The following is a 12106-nucleotide window of genomic DNA, read 5'->3' as shown; positions in this document are numbered from 1 at the left end:
GAAGCGCGCCAAGATTCCCATCCGACGAAACGCCCGGAAAGCGCCGCCTTGCCTTAAATCGGCAAGATAGCTTGGCTCCGCTAAGATTACAGGCATTCGCAGAAATTTTTGTCGAGCCTCAACATCCAAGTGAATGCTCATGACGGAACTGACTGATTCGCACAACCAATCGAGTTCTCGACGATTGTATAAGCCCAGCCATTCTTGTAACGTAGCACGAATGCTGTCTCCAGAAGCGCCATCTTCCAGTTTGGACAAAAGAGCCACGCATACTTGTAGCGCCAACTGATAGAGCCAGGACCTCGTGAACACCTCGAGATCCTGGAGAGGTAAACTGGTTAAGTTGGATTCGCTCCGGATCTTACAAAACCGACCAAATCCAAAACGCATCGATGCGGCTGTTGCCCGGTTGCGCTGCGGGCCCTCCCAAGCTTGTTTCAGACGTTCTAAAGCAGGATCTTCATTTTGTGCCCTCCTAAGTGCCTGTTGCCTCTCATTTTTCTTCGACTTCTTTGGCTTGTGCTCAACAACTGCCTTAATGGGTTCGACCTTCGCCTTGACTATTTTGGGGTTGGAAGACAACGGCTTCTCCGTCGGTTGTTGCACTTTTTGAAGCTCGCGCTCGCGTTTTTTCTTTTCTTTGTACTCTTTCTTCTTTATTTGCTTCTCGATTCTTTCGCGGTCTTTCTCCTCTTTCTCTAGCATCTTTTCCATCGCAATTCTGTCCTTCTTCCTTTGCTCAGCCTCGGCTGTCTCAGCGTAAGGGTCGTAAACTTGGACCTGTTTTCTGCTCCTCTTGATGCCGTCATCGATCATAGCAGCAACGTCTTCAGGCATTTCTTCGGGAGCCTCTAGACCGACAGCTTTCGACCAGAAATCGGGATCGTCGAGATCCACATCTTTATCGCCTTCTGCGGTATCGGCCACAAAACTTGCCTTGCTGAAACTTCCTAGTCCACTTCCCAACGACGAGGTAGCTGAGGTCCCGTACGTAACTTTCTTTGACTTGTGCTCCAAAAGCTGATCAATATCCGTTTCCATGAATTTTTCCGCTTCGGCATCGTCTTCGTCTCTAAAAACGTCGTAGGCACCTTTCTTAAGAAGCTCGTCAATCTGCTTGGCCTGCGCTTCTCGGTCACTGACTCGTTTCGACTTGTTCTCGTCGCTTTCATCATTTTGCTCACGATTTTGCGAGAGAACGGCTCGTTCTAGACCGAGCTTTAAGCTTGCACTGTGAAACATATGCATCTCGTACGTTTTAGCTGTCAAAAGCCGATAAACGCGGACGGCCCTCGTTTGCCCAATTCGGTGAGCGCGAGCCATGGCTTGCAAGTCGTTTTGAGGATTCCAGTCGCTATCGAAAATGATAACAATATCGGCAGCTGTCAGGTTCAACCCAAGTCCACCGGCCCTTGTACTTAACAGCATAACAAAACGCTGGCACGATTTCCGATTGAAGCGATCCACCGCAGAAAGACGTGCAGAAGATGTCGTGGAGCCGTCCAACCGTTCGTATTTGTACCTTTTCAGTTTAAGAAGCTCTTCAAGTAAGTCCAATACGCGGACCATCTGGCTGAAGACCAGAACTTTGTGACCGCCATCAAAAAGCTTTTGGAGGAGCTTTTCCATTAACACCATCTTACCCGATGACTTGACCAGCTGCTCGCCAAACAGGCTTCCGTAGTCGATGGGGACTTCATTCCCATTCTTGTCAATCATCTTTTGCACTTTTGCGGCAGCTTCGTTCAAAATTCTATCCTCGGCGCCCTTCACAAGGTAAGGGTGATTGCAACACTTTCGTAGCTCCATCATAACATTCATGAGACTGGGTGCATTACTGGGCTTCGTTCCCTTGAAAAGGAAGGAAGTGTTGCGCTCGTAAATAGCCTTGTAGAAAGTCTTCTGAATGGGGGTCAACGATACCTCCAAGATTGTTTCTTCTTTCGGAGGCAAAGACTTTTCAACATCCTCTTTGACGCGACGAAGAAGATACGGCTTGAGCAAATTGTGCAGCTCGTTTACTTGAGCCGCATCCGTCATCTCCCCAAACTTCTCCAGGAAGGAGTCCTTGTCGTCAAAGACGGACGGGTTTGCAAAGTGCAAAAGTGCCCACAACTCTTCGGTGGCGTTCGCGATCGGTGTGCCCGTTAGCAGAACGCAATGCTCTCGAGGCACCATTGCCAACTCTTCAAACAGTCGTGCTTTCGAATTCTTGAGTCGGTGCGCTTCATCGACAATCAATACCCGCCACCGAATTTTTGAAATTACGGCCACGTCTTTAAGTGCGACTTCGTAGGTGGTGATGAGAACGCTGAACTTGGTAACGTTCAGCTTCTTCAATTTGACCGCTGTGGGCTTGGGTACAAACTGATCCGTATAGTAGAACTCTTGCTGCACTAAAAAGTCTCGAGCGTCCGCCGAACCGTGGTACAAAACAACGTTCATATCCGGTGCCCAAGAACGCAACTCGGACTGCCACTGATTTACCAGAGACAGCGGCGCCACAATCAGGAAGGGACCCTGTACTTGTGTTGCCGGCAATGATTGAAGCCCTCTTAGAAAGGCCGCTGACTGAATTGTTTTCCCCAACCCCATTTCGTCAGCCAGTATGCACGAGCGCTTGTTCCACCAATTGAACAGAAGCCAGTTGACACCTTCCAACTGATAACTCCGCAAATGAAATCCCTTGAACGTATCCCCATCGTCGTCATCGTTGTTCGATTGCGAAATTGTATCGTCGCCCAAGTTTGCCACCGGTCGATCACGACTCGAAATCCCAAACACCGGTGTCTCTTGTAATTTACGAAAATCTCGAATGTGCGGATGCGGACGACTTTCGAGGGCTCGTACTTGATCCAGGTCCGGGGGACGTTGTCGATACCAAAAATCCTCGGCTTGGTCTACGGCATCTTGCTTGATGTCTCTCCAGTATTCCCACGTAATTTCGGCGTACGGTAACGCTTTCCATTTGACGACGTAACGAACGTTGTCTTCGGGATCCCATGCCGGTTCCATATTTGCGACATCAATCAATCCTCCCACCAGTTTGTTTACCTTTGCCACTGGCGTGCTGTCTTCGGCACCAACAGTATCGCTGGCGGTTGATTTCTGATTCTCCGTTTCCTTTCGTCGCAAGTCGTCTTGTTCCGCCCGTAGATTCAAGGCTCGCTGCTTGGCCAGTACCTGTAGATTCATATCGTTCTCGTCACAGGCCAAAATCCGTTCCACCTCCAAACACTGCGGCGCAAAGTGTTCTTCCCCTTGGTCGGCTTCGGGATCTTCCTCTATACCCGCGGATTGTCCGTGCGCGTGAATTTTGGCCGCCGTTGCTCGTTCTTCTTCCAGTACCTGCTTCCAGGACGGACCAAAGGCGAGTTCTTGAGCCTGGTAGAATCGTTTGATTTTGTTGCGTGCAGTAACGTTGTGTTCGGCGTTTTGCACGTCCACGGGCCGTTCCCAGGCACAGTGCAAATAGGAACGACCCCGCCATTTGACCAACAGTAGCTCCTCACGTGCATTGTCCGGGGCGGTGCGGAGACGGTATTTGGGTACGATTGGAGGGAGACGAATGCCGTCGGTCGCCGGTAGTTGCGATGCCGTTGCTTGGGCAGCCTTGGCGGCTTCAACTTGCGCGGCCATGGCTAGTACTACGGGACAAGCCGTGGGGCGTATCCGGGATACTTCCGTGCGGGCCCGTGGGTCCTTCCAAAACGCAACGTCCTGTAACGCCTTTTGCTGATACGAGGCGGCTTCCGGCCGGGTCAATGTCACGACCGTCCCTTCCGGATCGATGAGCTCGAGCCGGGCCCGGGACTTCCAACCACAAATCTTTTCCAGGACAAAGACGTTGAGAAAGACTTCCCGGCTGTACCAGAGTGTGTGGAGGACCCCCGGTAGAGGCGCGTCGATGGGGTGAACTTCTGGTGCGACAACAGTGCCGTCGGCGGCTTCGACCTTTTTCGGGGGCAAAATCATTTCTTCTTCGGTGAGAAAGTCGTCGTCATCCGTGTCGGCCAATTCCTGGTACGCGGGTCGGGATCGTTTGGGTGCGCGGAGACTAGCGCGGTGTCGGGGTATGCCTTCCGTCAAGGGCACCCCCGCGAGCCGCACCTTGACAATCAAAGGATCTTCCCGAATAATCTGGACGGCGGGAGGTCCGATTCGTTTGGGTTTCTTTTTGATCCGGACGCGATCGTGGGAAGGAGGGTACGAGTCGGTGTGGGATGGTCGGTAGTATGCTGGTGTGGGGTGCGGGTGGGATCGTGCCGGAAGCGGCAAGTCGGTACGACGAGGAATCGGCGCCGACAGCAACGGTGCAATGCGCACTCCGGCCGTGGCGTTATTTGGAGTGGTCGTAGCTGCAGTCAGAGCGTGGGGCACCGGTGGCAGTTTCTTACGGGGCACGTGCCCCAGGACGGGGTCGCTGGAGCCTCCCGTTTCGGGATTCATAGTCGTGGCGGTGGGACGTGATTGTCGCTGTTCGGGCTGGGGTGGGGAGAATACACAAGACGAAAGAGTTTGAACGGACGGATACGAGCAAGTGTGCGTGTGTGAGAGAAAAAATGGCGTAATTCAAAATACCGGAACAAATTTACAAAGTACACGCGGGGTATCTCGGTGGTGGAACGACGGAGGAATTGATTAGTGAACACCGTGCGTGAACGCGGTCGGAATACAAAAAGAGTTCGAGTTCCCCACAGGACGGATACCATGCGTGGCAATTCAATTGGCCGTTCCCCAGCATCACAAAGCGTCGTAGCCCGCCCTGACTGATCCTACAGAATGTAGTGTCACTTGCTGGGCTGAATCTCAACCGAATCCACCCCATCCCTCCCCCACCTTCGCTGAACTTCCACCCTAACACGGTTCCGTCCACCTTTGGTCACATCATTGGGTTGGGATCGGTCCCAGAGAACGGTCGTGCACAGCACATACACACACAGCTCTGGGTACTCACCGTCACCTACAAATAGGTCTCTCTACTACCCAACAAGAGGGGGGAGGTCGTTGCTGACTAAGAAAAGTGTCTTTCTATGTTGTTATTGAATTGCGTGTATGTATTGGATTGCGTTGGGGAACCTACGGTCCCACACACACACACACACTTACACACATTCAATAATGCATTCAGTGACAATGTGTCAACATTTTTGCGGGGTGGGTGGCAGCGTTCGTGGCTTTTGTACCAGCTCGTACGTGGAAATCCATTCTCATGGTCGGAAGCGCCTCGAGCCCGGTTTCCGTACGTTCCGTTCCAACTTGCGGGGGTTTGGTCGAGAGTCTTGGTGTACAATCGTCCGAGTCTGCGCGTGTGTGTGTGTGTCCACCATGGCCGGCCCCGGCCCCGGTTGAAGGACGGTAGGTTTTTTGTAAAAGTACAGACGACTTCTATGTATAGTAATAGACGTCAGACGGGCTGACTGTGTGACTGTGACTGTCTGAGAACGAATCGAGACCCTGTGCATTCCATCCTGGCCTATTCAGAAGTGGATGCACAAGTTACCCTACAGGGACTGTTCATACTACTGTGGAAGGGTTGGTAGTGCAGTTCCAAATCAATCGACTCGCAGCTCTTGGAAAGCCCCCCTCTTACCCATTTACCCTACCCCTGTCTTCGTCACACCCACACAAACCGACAACCCCCTTTTTACATATCCTCCAAAAACAGACAACGTGCATTGCATTCACTTGTCCCTCCTTCGATCCCCGTTGCCCACCGGTCGACCAACCCGCGCTTCCTGGCGTCTCGTCTACAAAAACCTAGAGGCACTCTCGTCCGTCCGCTTGCGTCTCTCAATGGACAACCACAATCACAACAACAATCCGTCGCATGTCCGGAACGCCTTCGCTCCGGGAGCGTGGACTCCGTGGCGCGTTCCACCATCATCGCACGAGCCTCGTCGTGACGACGCGTCCGACACACTCCGAAACCAACCCTTGTTCTCGGCGTCGCGGACTTCGACTACTACCAGATCCAGTACTACTATTACTACCACTAATACTACTACAGGCGGCACCGTATCAATGTCGGACAAAAAACGGCGTGGTCGTCCTAGAACCTCCAAGGAGGGGACCGCCTCGTCCACCGCCTCGCCCAGTACGGTGGGATCCAAGAAATTGCCTCAATCGTGTCGATGTAATTTTGGACTCTTTCTGGATACCATGGTTCGCGAAGTTAGCTTAACCCGACCAGACTTGGTCCACTGGACCAGGGATGGTTCCGGATTCTTCATTCATCAGGAACGCAGTGCCGACGTGAGTCAAATACTGGCCAAATACTTTCTCCGTACGTACCGGGACGCCGCAATCGACCCCCGACAATGCATTCCGTTCTACTCACGGTCCCACGAATCACTCACACTCGTTGTCCTGCTTCACAGACGGGAATTTTGATTCCCTTCGGCGACAATTGAACGTCTACGGCTTTCGCAAACAAAAGAAGCCCGGTCCGTAAGTAGTACAATAGTGTCAGAGCCCTGCTCGGATTGGATTCCCGTGTTTCACCCCACGAACCAAACCGTATTTTACACTCAATCCAACTTTGCTCACATACATACACACACACTCACACCGTCATTGTCAATGGTTTCGTATCTCTACTCATTTTGCCCCGCAGGAATAGAGGCAGTTTCCATCATCCCGATTTTCACCGGGACCGACAGGGGGATTTGGACGAAACCAATCAGCCCCGTGCACCCTCTATCAAACCCAGCAAGCGCGAGCGACGCAAGAAAAAAGAGTCCGAATCGGAATCCGCCTCCGACACCCGGGGCGGAATGGCACATCGAGTCCGCCACACACCCACTCCCCAACGGAAAGACGACCCTATCCCTCCTAGCGTGGTTGCCGCCACGATCTCCGCCGTACCGGTCCACGAACAATCGACGGGAGAGCCAGAACCGAAAAAGAAAAAATATACCAGGAAAAAAGACGAGACTAACACGGTGGCTTGCGTTAAGGAAGCGATGCCCCCGCCACCCTTGGTTCTGCCGGAGGGGTCTGCCGATGTGACGTCGTTAAACGCCATCATAGCCGACGCCCTCCACGAATCCACAGCCGCGGCCAAGACGAAAAGTCGCCGACGAAAGAAAGCACGACGCCTCAATCAAAACTACGCGACCTTTCATCATCTGTATACTACGCCGGTCTTTTCCGAAGATTACTCTACCGGGGTTTACACTGGTGCAGTCCCTAACTGTGCAGTATACGGCCCACCGTACTTGCCCGTGATTCCGGAGGATGATACCATTGGTCACGGCATCTGGCTGGACGGCGTTGCTCAGGAAGAGCCGTTGCGCGAAGGACCAACAAAAGTTGATTCGGACGTCGTGCCGGAACGGAAACCAAGGAAAACATACACTAGGAGAGGCACCGCGGCTACGAAGGATGCTGCCAAACAAGCGAAACACAAGGACAACAAAACAGTCAAATCAAAGCCGCCCCGCCAAAAAAGTGGACAACGTGAACCCCGTGTTCGACCCAGACTCGAATTCCAGAAAAGGGTTCCGCGGGCTGAGAAATTACCCGTCAAGAAAGATAGCAGAAACATCGCGAGGCGTCCCGTCATGGATGTAGACATGGGTGAAATCGATTTGACCGACATATCCACGCTGCCGCGGGGCGTTACGATGCGCCCCTCAGGAAAGTGGCAAGCTCAGCTCTACTTCAACGGTCGATCACGCTATATTGGAGTCTTTGATAATGCGCGATGCGCCGCGTTCGCGTACAGGATTGTGCACCAACGGCTGCGGCACGACAAGTATCATTTCCTGAGCAGCGATGTTGCTACCGAAGTTTTTGCCAAAGTTCGGATCGAGGCAAACGATGCCGTGGACAACTTACTGAGGGGGAAAACCACTGAAAAGGAGGCATTAGATAGGCTCGCTGAAAGTGAATCTCTGCTCTAGACTAGTCAAAAACACAAGTCACTTTTGAATTATTTGAATACTTCAGATAGGAATAGGAGAGGGAAAATTGCTAGCGAGACCGTGTGTCAAATTTGAAAGTAGGGTTGCTCGGATACTTATCCCAACGTCCTCATTAAGCCACGTCGGAACTTGCGTTGCTTGTCACGCCATAAAATACAAGTGTGTCGCTGACAAAGTCAGCGTTTTACCAGGCAGACGATCGGGGCTGAGTTTCTTGCTCTGCTGAAATGGTTCCGGTCGGGGTTGTCGTGTCTTCCAAAATATGCTGAACAGTATCGGCAGAAATTTCTTGAAAAATGGAAAGTCCTCGAGTGTGACCCGGTTTGACCCGTGGGACAGGCGGCACTTCCTGGCAATACTGTTGCGAGGAGTCACTTTCGGCGGTCGAGTCCCCACGACGTCCATCGGCTGAGCTCCGATCGTGATGCTTCTTGCACATACCGCATAGGATAGCTTGCTTTGTACAGTTCTCTACAACGCAAAGCTTCTTTTTTGCACCGTGCGCGATACATCTTCCTGCCTGCACGGCAACCTTCTCACATCCCGGAGCCTCACACCTTTTCCGGGCGGGGCCATGGGTGCTGCAGAGGCCTGCCTTTTTGACATTCTTGGGACAGCCCGGGTGTCTGCAGGTTTTGCGCTTAGCTCCGTGGGTTATGCAGCGACCGCCCTGTACAACACGATTCGGACAGTTGGCCACCGTACATTTGCGACGAACTCGTTTGCTTGTACCGCCAGAAGCTAACCGAGACCCGTGCATAGAAGATTTTGAATCAGGATCGTCATCGTGATCCGATAGTCCCTCCGGAATAGAGGTTCCATAATGCGGATTTAGCGAGTTGGACGCTTGTAGGTTTCGCAAAAATACAGCGTCGTTGCCTTCTAGTCCAACATCGATGCCTTGGAGGAACGAGACACTTGAAGAAGTCTGACGATGGTGACGTCCCTTCGGGACTGGCTCCGTAGCATTACCAGGGAAAACAGATGAACCAAGGATCGTTCCTAGACTCGTTAAGGATGACATTTTGCGGTGGTGCCGTACCTCGGAGGGAGGCCGTTCTTCCGTATTCGTACCGGCATTTTTGAGCGTACTCGAAGCATGCATCGTGCGATTGCCAGTCCCTACAGCCATGGCTGTCACAAAAGTCTGAGATCCCTGAGTCGATGAATGTCGGCTCCACTCCGGAGGAGTCGGTGGAGTATTGCGACCTTGGCTAGATCTATTTGCGCCCGGGTGCGGCTCCTGTGAAGGATAGCTTCTGTACATTCCATGGCGTTGCGAATATTGTTCGGGATATTCGTGCGGCGGCGGTGAATGGTTTGGGGGTGCGGGATATCCAACCTGCTGGTAGTACGGATAGGAATGATGCGGATGATAACCTTGGTAGTGGGAATGATACGGACCGCTTGATGGTGGTGGTGGCTGCTGTTGCATGTAACGTTGTCGGTGTGGGTGAGAATCTGCACGTCGTTGTGGGGGAGGGTTCATGCCTACGTGGTGAGCGGAATATGGCTGCTCAAACGAACCCGTCGATACTTGTCCAATAGACGGTCGCTCTTGTTGGTGCGGCGGATCCCACGGTGCCACGGGTATAGGGCCTCCTGTGGCACCTTCGAGTTCGTCCTTGGTGACAGCTACAGCTGCAGACAGAATATCCAAGCCTGCGCTATTGACTCGATGGTGATGTTGACGTTGGACAGCGTGCGAGTTTCCGATGGAGTTCATTCGTCGATGGGCTTGTGGAGGATTACTGACACCCCCGGAGAACATGCGGCGGTGCTTCCGCCCAGTCAGGGCGTCGCCCTCGTCCTTGAACATGTCAGGCTCGCGGTCACTCAAAGAGGTCGATTCAAAAAATTGTGCCGATAAATTTCGCTCATGGCGAGGTCTACGACGCTCCTCTTTGGGTGGTGAAGAAGGGTTACGGAGTTCGTGATCACTCTCCTTCGAGTCACCAATAGGGCTTCTTGCCTGCCAGTCCTGGGGCTTGAAATGAGAATGTGTTGGCGTCTTCGAACGATCAATGGAATCTTCATAGGAAGTAGAAGGATGGACAAATGCAACATCTCCATCCATCGTGGTTTCGTATCGTAGCTCAGTACGGGAATGACGAATATCTTGAAGATTGATGCGATCGTCAGACACGTTACGCAGATCGTTGGGAGGACTTGACATCGTTACGTGCATTGGTAGCATATTTCTCAGAGAGTGAAGAGTGCCCGAGTCCCAAGCGTAGCCGAGATTATGAGGCAGACTGCGATAGTTCATTCCGCAATAGGTGGAAAAAAGACAAGGGTTGTATCGTGAGTATCCACGGCATTCAAATCGAAATGGACGACGCTACAAAAGGGCTATTTGACTGAGCGAACGGACGATATCATTCCAGCAACAATCCCTGGCACATGTTGTATCAGCGTGGAGCGCATTTGAACCTCCAGAGCTACTTCTCGTCCTGAACGTTTATGCGGAGTATCAGAGATTGCCGTGTCAAAGGATGATGCGAGACATCGCTATTTCGTGACCAGTTTAGTCATGTCACGATTCGGGCCCAGTGGGTTCCTTTACTCAGTAAAAAAGAGCACATAGGAAACGCACGCATCGGCAGCGGCGCACCCCATGGACCCCATGCGTACGTCGACCATGGCAGTCCCACCAACGCGCTTCTTCCGCAAAAACAGCTTTCGATGTATCATTTTCAGCACCCTTGTTCTTACCCGATGCAATAGAAAGGCGAGTGGACGACGGAAACGCCGAAACCGTCAACTTACCTTCTTGAAAAGCGAACGACAAGGATGAACCCGTTCCTTGCTGCAAGGGATTTTGGGAAATGAAACCTCTCGGAGTCGAGCGAATGGTAGGAGATCGCACAGCCTCTCTTTACAATGATTGGCTACTAAATGTCACGCTGTATTGAATATGTACTCCGCCTATTTTTGTTAAGTGAACCACGCCCTCCCTTTATGTGTATCTGCAAGGCTAAAATACCTTTATGTGAATTTTCAAAATTTCCAGCAAGGATAGCTCTCACAATTTGACGTTCTTTTTATATCACGTTCTCGTCCGCCCATCAATGGGTGTGTAAAAGAGGAATGTCGTAAATTGTGAAAGAACTTCAGATTTATGTCTGAGACAATGGATAGGTACTAAACAGTTCTATTTTCGTCGAACAATCGAGGCGGGAGGGACTTTTGAAGATGGATCTGTAGAGAGGACCTAAACGTACACTTTTTGATGTCTGAAGTGTCATCTTTGGGGATTGCATTCAAACATAGCCGCCAACTCCGCGTACTACATAGTCTGTGAACAATTCTCCTACCTAGTAGTGGCTGTCTCAAACAAGACGGAGTTGCGAAACTCTTACAAAACGGTAGGGCTCACATCTCTTTGGGATCCCATCTATCAATTGAGAAGAATTCTGATTGATCTCCGTGGGTAGGCCGCGAAAGCTATCAGTTAACAGTAAGTTACCGACTTTGAGACCTAACACTTACAGTTGACTAAAAACGAGCTCCCTATTGACTCGTGATAGCGTTTGCTCACCTGGCATGAGAGACGCGAGTACGATTACTTTTGACGCCATTCGGAAAAAAGCTTGCATACCAAGTTGCGCTGGTGGCGCACAGTCATCTTCCTTTCGCTTTTTCTAAGCGCAAAGTGAAGTCCGGAAGATGTCATCCCCGTAGACTTGCTCTTGTTTTTCGTTCGACCCAAAGGAGTATAGGCTGAAAAAATATACTGTTTCTTTGCAAGCCACTAGAAGCACGAATGTCACGAGAGTAAGGTGACAGAGGGCATACAACTAACTAGTAGTAAAAACGATTCGACAGCGTTGTGTACCTATTGTATGCGTGCGCAGTGCATATAAGCTCCGCAATAAACAGCTTTCGAGAAAAGACATAGATTATCGCTGCATACTCTTATTCCGATCTAAGAATACAATCAGGGTCCAAAATTGGCGGAAGCCGAAGCGAAGTTGATTCGTCTATTTCCTTGGGATTACTGTCCAGGACAGTATCCACTATGTACCGCCGAAAACTTCCCAGCAGTGACGTTTTCTGCAAAGCTTTCCAGTCTCGCAAACTCAAATCTCGACAGCGGCGAACAGCATCAGCGGTTGCAGGCTTTTGACCGTATAATTGCACATCGGTCTGCCTCGCTTCTATTACTGCTGACTGCG

The 12106-nt window shown here is 51.5% G+C and overlaps 3 protein-coding genes across 3 annotated transcripts; 1 reads left to right on the top strand and 2 right to left on the bottom strand.

Moving 5' to 3' along the window:
* Nucleotides 1-1182: 1182 nt before the first annotated feature.
* On the bottom strand, nucleotides 1183-2685 carry PHATRDRAFT_16262 (predicted protein; the record flags this gene model as incomplete). Its single annotated transcript, XM_002184493.1, has 2 exons — nucleotides 1183-1662; nucleotides 1729-2685. Coding segments are annotated over 2 exons (1437 nt in total), but the record flags the coding sequence as incomplete, so codon positions are not given.
* A 2527-nt stretch (nucleotides 2686-5212) lies between these two features.
* On the top strand, nucleotides 5213-7907 carry PHATRDRAFT_55108 (heat shock factor; the record flags this gene model as incomplete). The annotated part of the gene is made up of 4 exons (XM_002184567.1): nucleotides 5213-5358; nucleotides 5455-6286; nucleotides 6381-6450; nucleotides 6617-7907. The coding sequence occupies exons 2-4, from the start codon at nucleotides 5491-5493 to the stop codon at nucleotides 7905-7907; spliced, it is 2157 nt and encodes a 718-aa protein (XP_002184603.1). The 5' UTR covers nucleotides 5213-5358; nucleotides 5455-5490.
* An 11-nt stretch (nucleotides 7908-7918) lies between these two features.
* Nucleotides 7919-10380, bottom strand: PHATRDRAFT_49797 (predicted protein). Its single transcript, XM_002184492.1, has one exon. The coding sequence runs from the start codon at nucleotides 10195-10197 to the stop codon at nucleotides 8113-8115; it is 2085 nt and encodes a 694-aa protein (XP_002184528.1). The 5' UTR covers nucleotides 10198-10380; the 3' UTR covers nucleotides 7919-8112.
* Nucleotides 10381-12106: the final 1726 nt, after the last annotated feature.

The sequence above is a fragment of the Phaeodactylum tricornutum genome, chromosome 24 (genome assembly GCF_000150955.2).
Source record: "Phaeodactylum tricornutum CCAP 1055/1 chromosome 24, whole genome shotgun sequence".
Taxonomy (NCBI): domain Eukaryota; phylum Bacillariophyta; class Bacillariophyceae; order Surirellales; family Neidiaceae; genus Phaeodactylum; species Phaeodactylum tricornutum.
The sequence above is the reverse complement of the archived record's forward strand: the minus strand, read 5'-3'. Positions and strand labels throughout refer to the sequence as shown.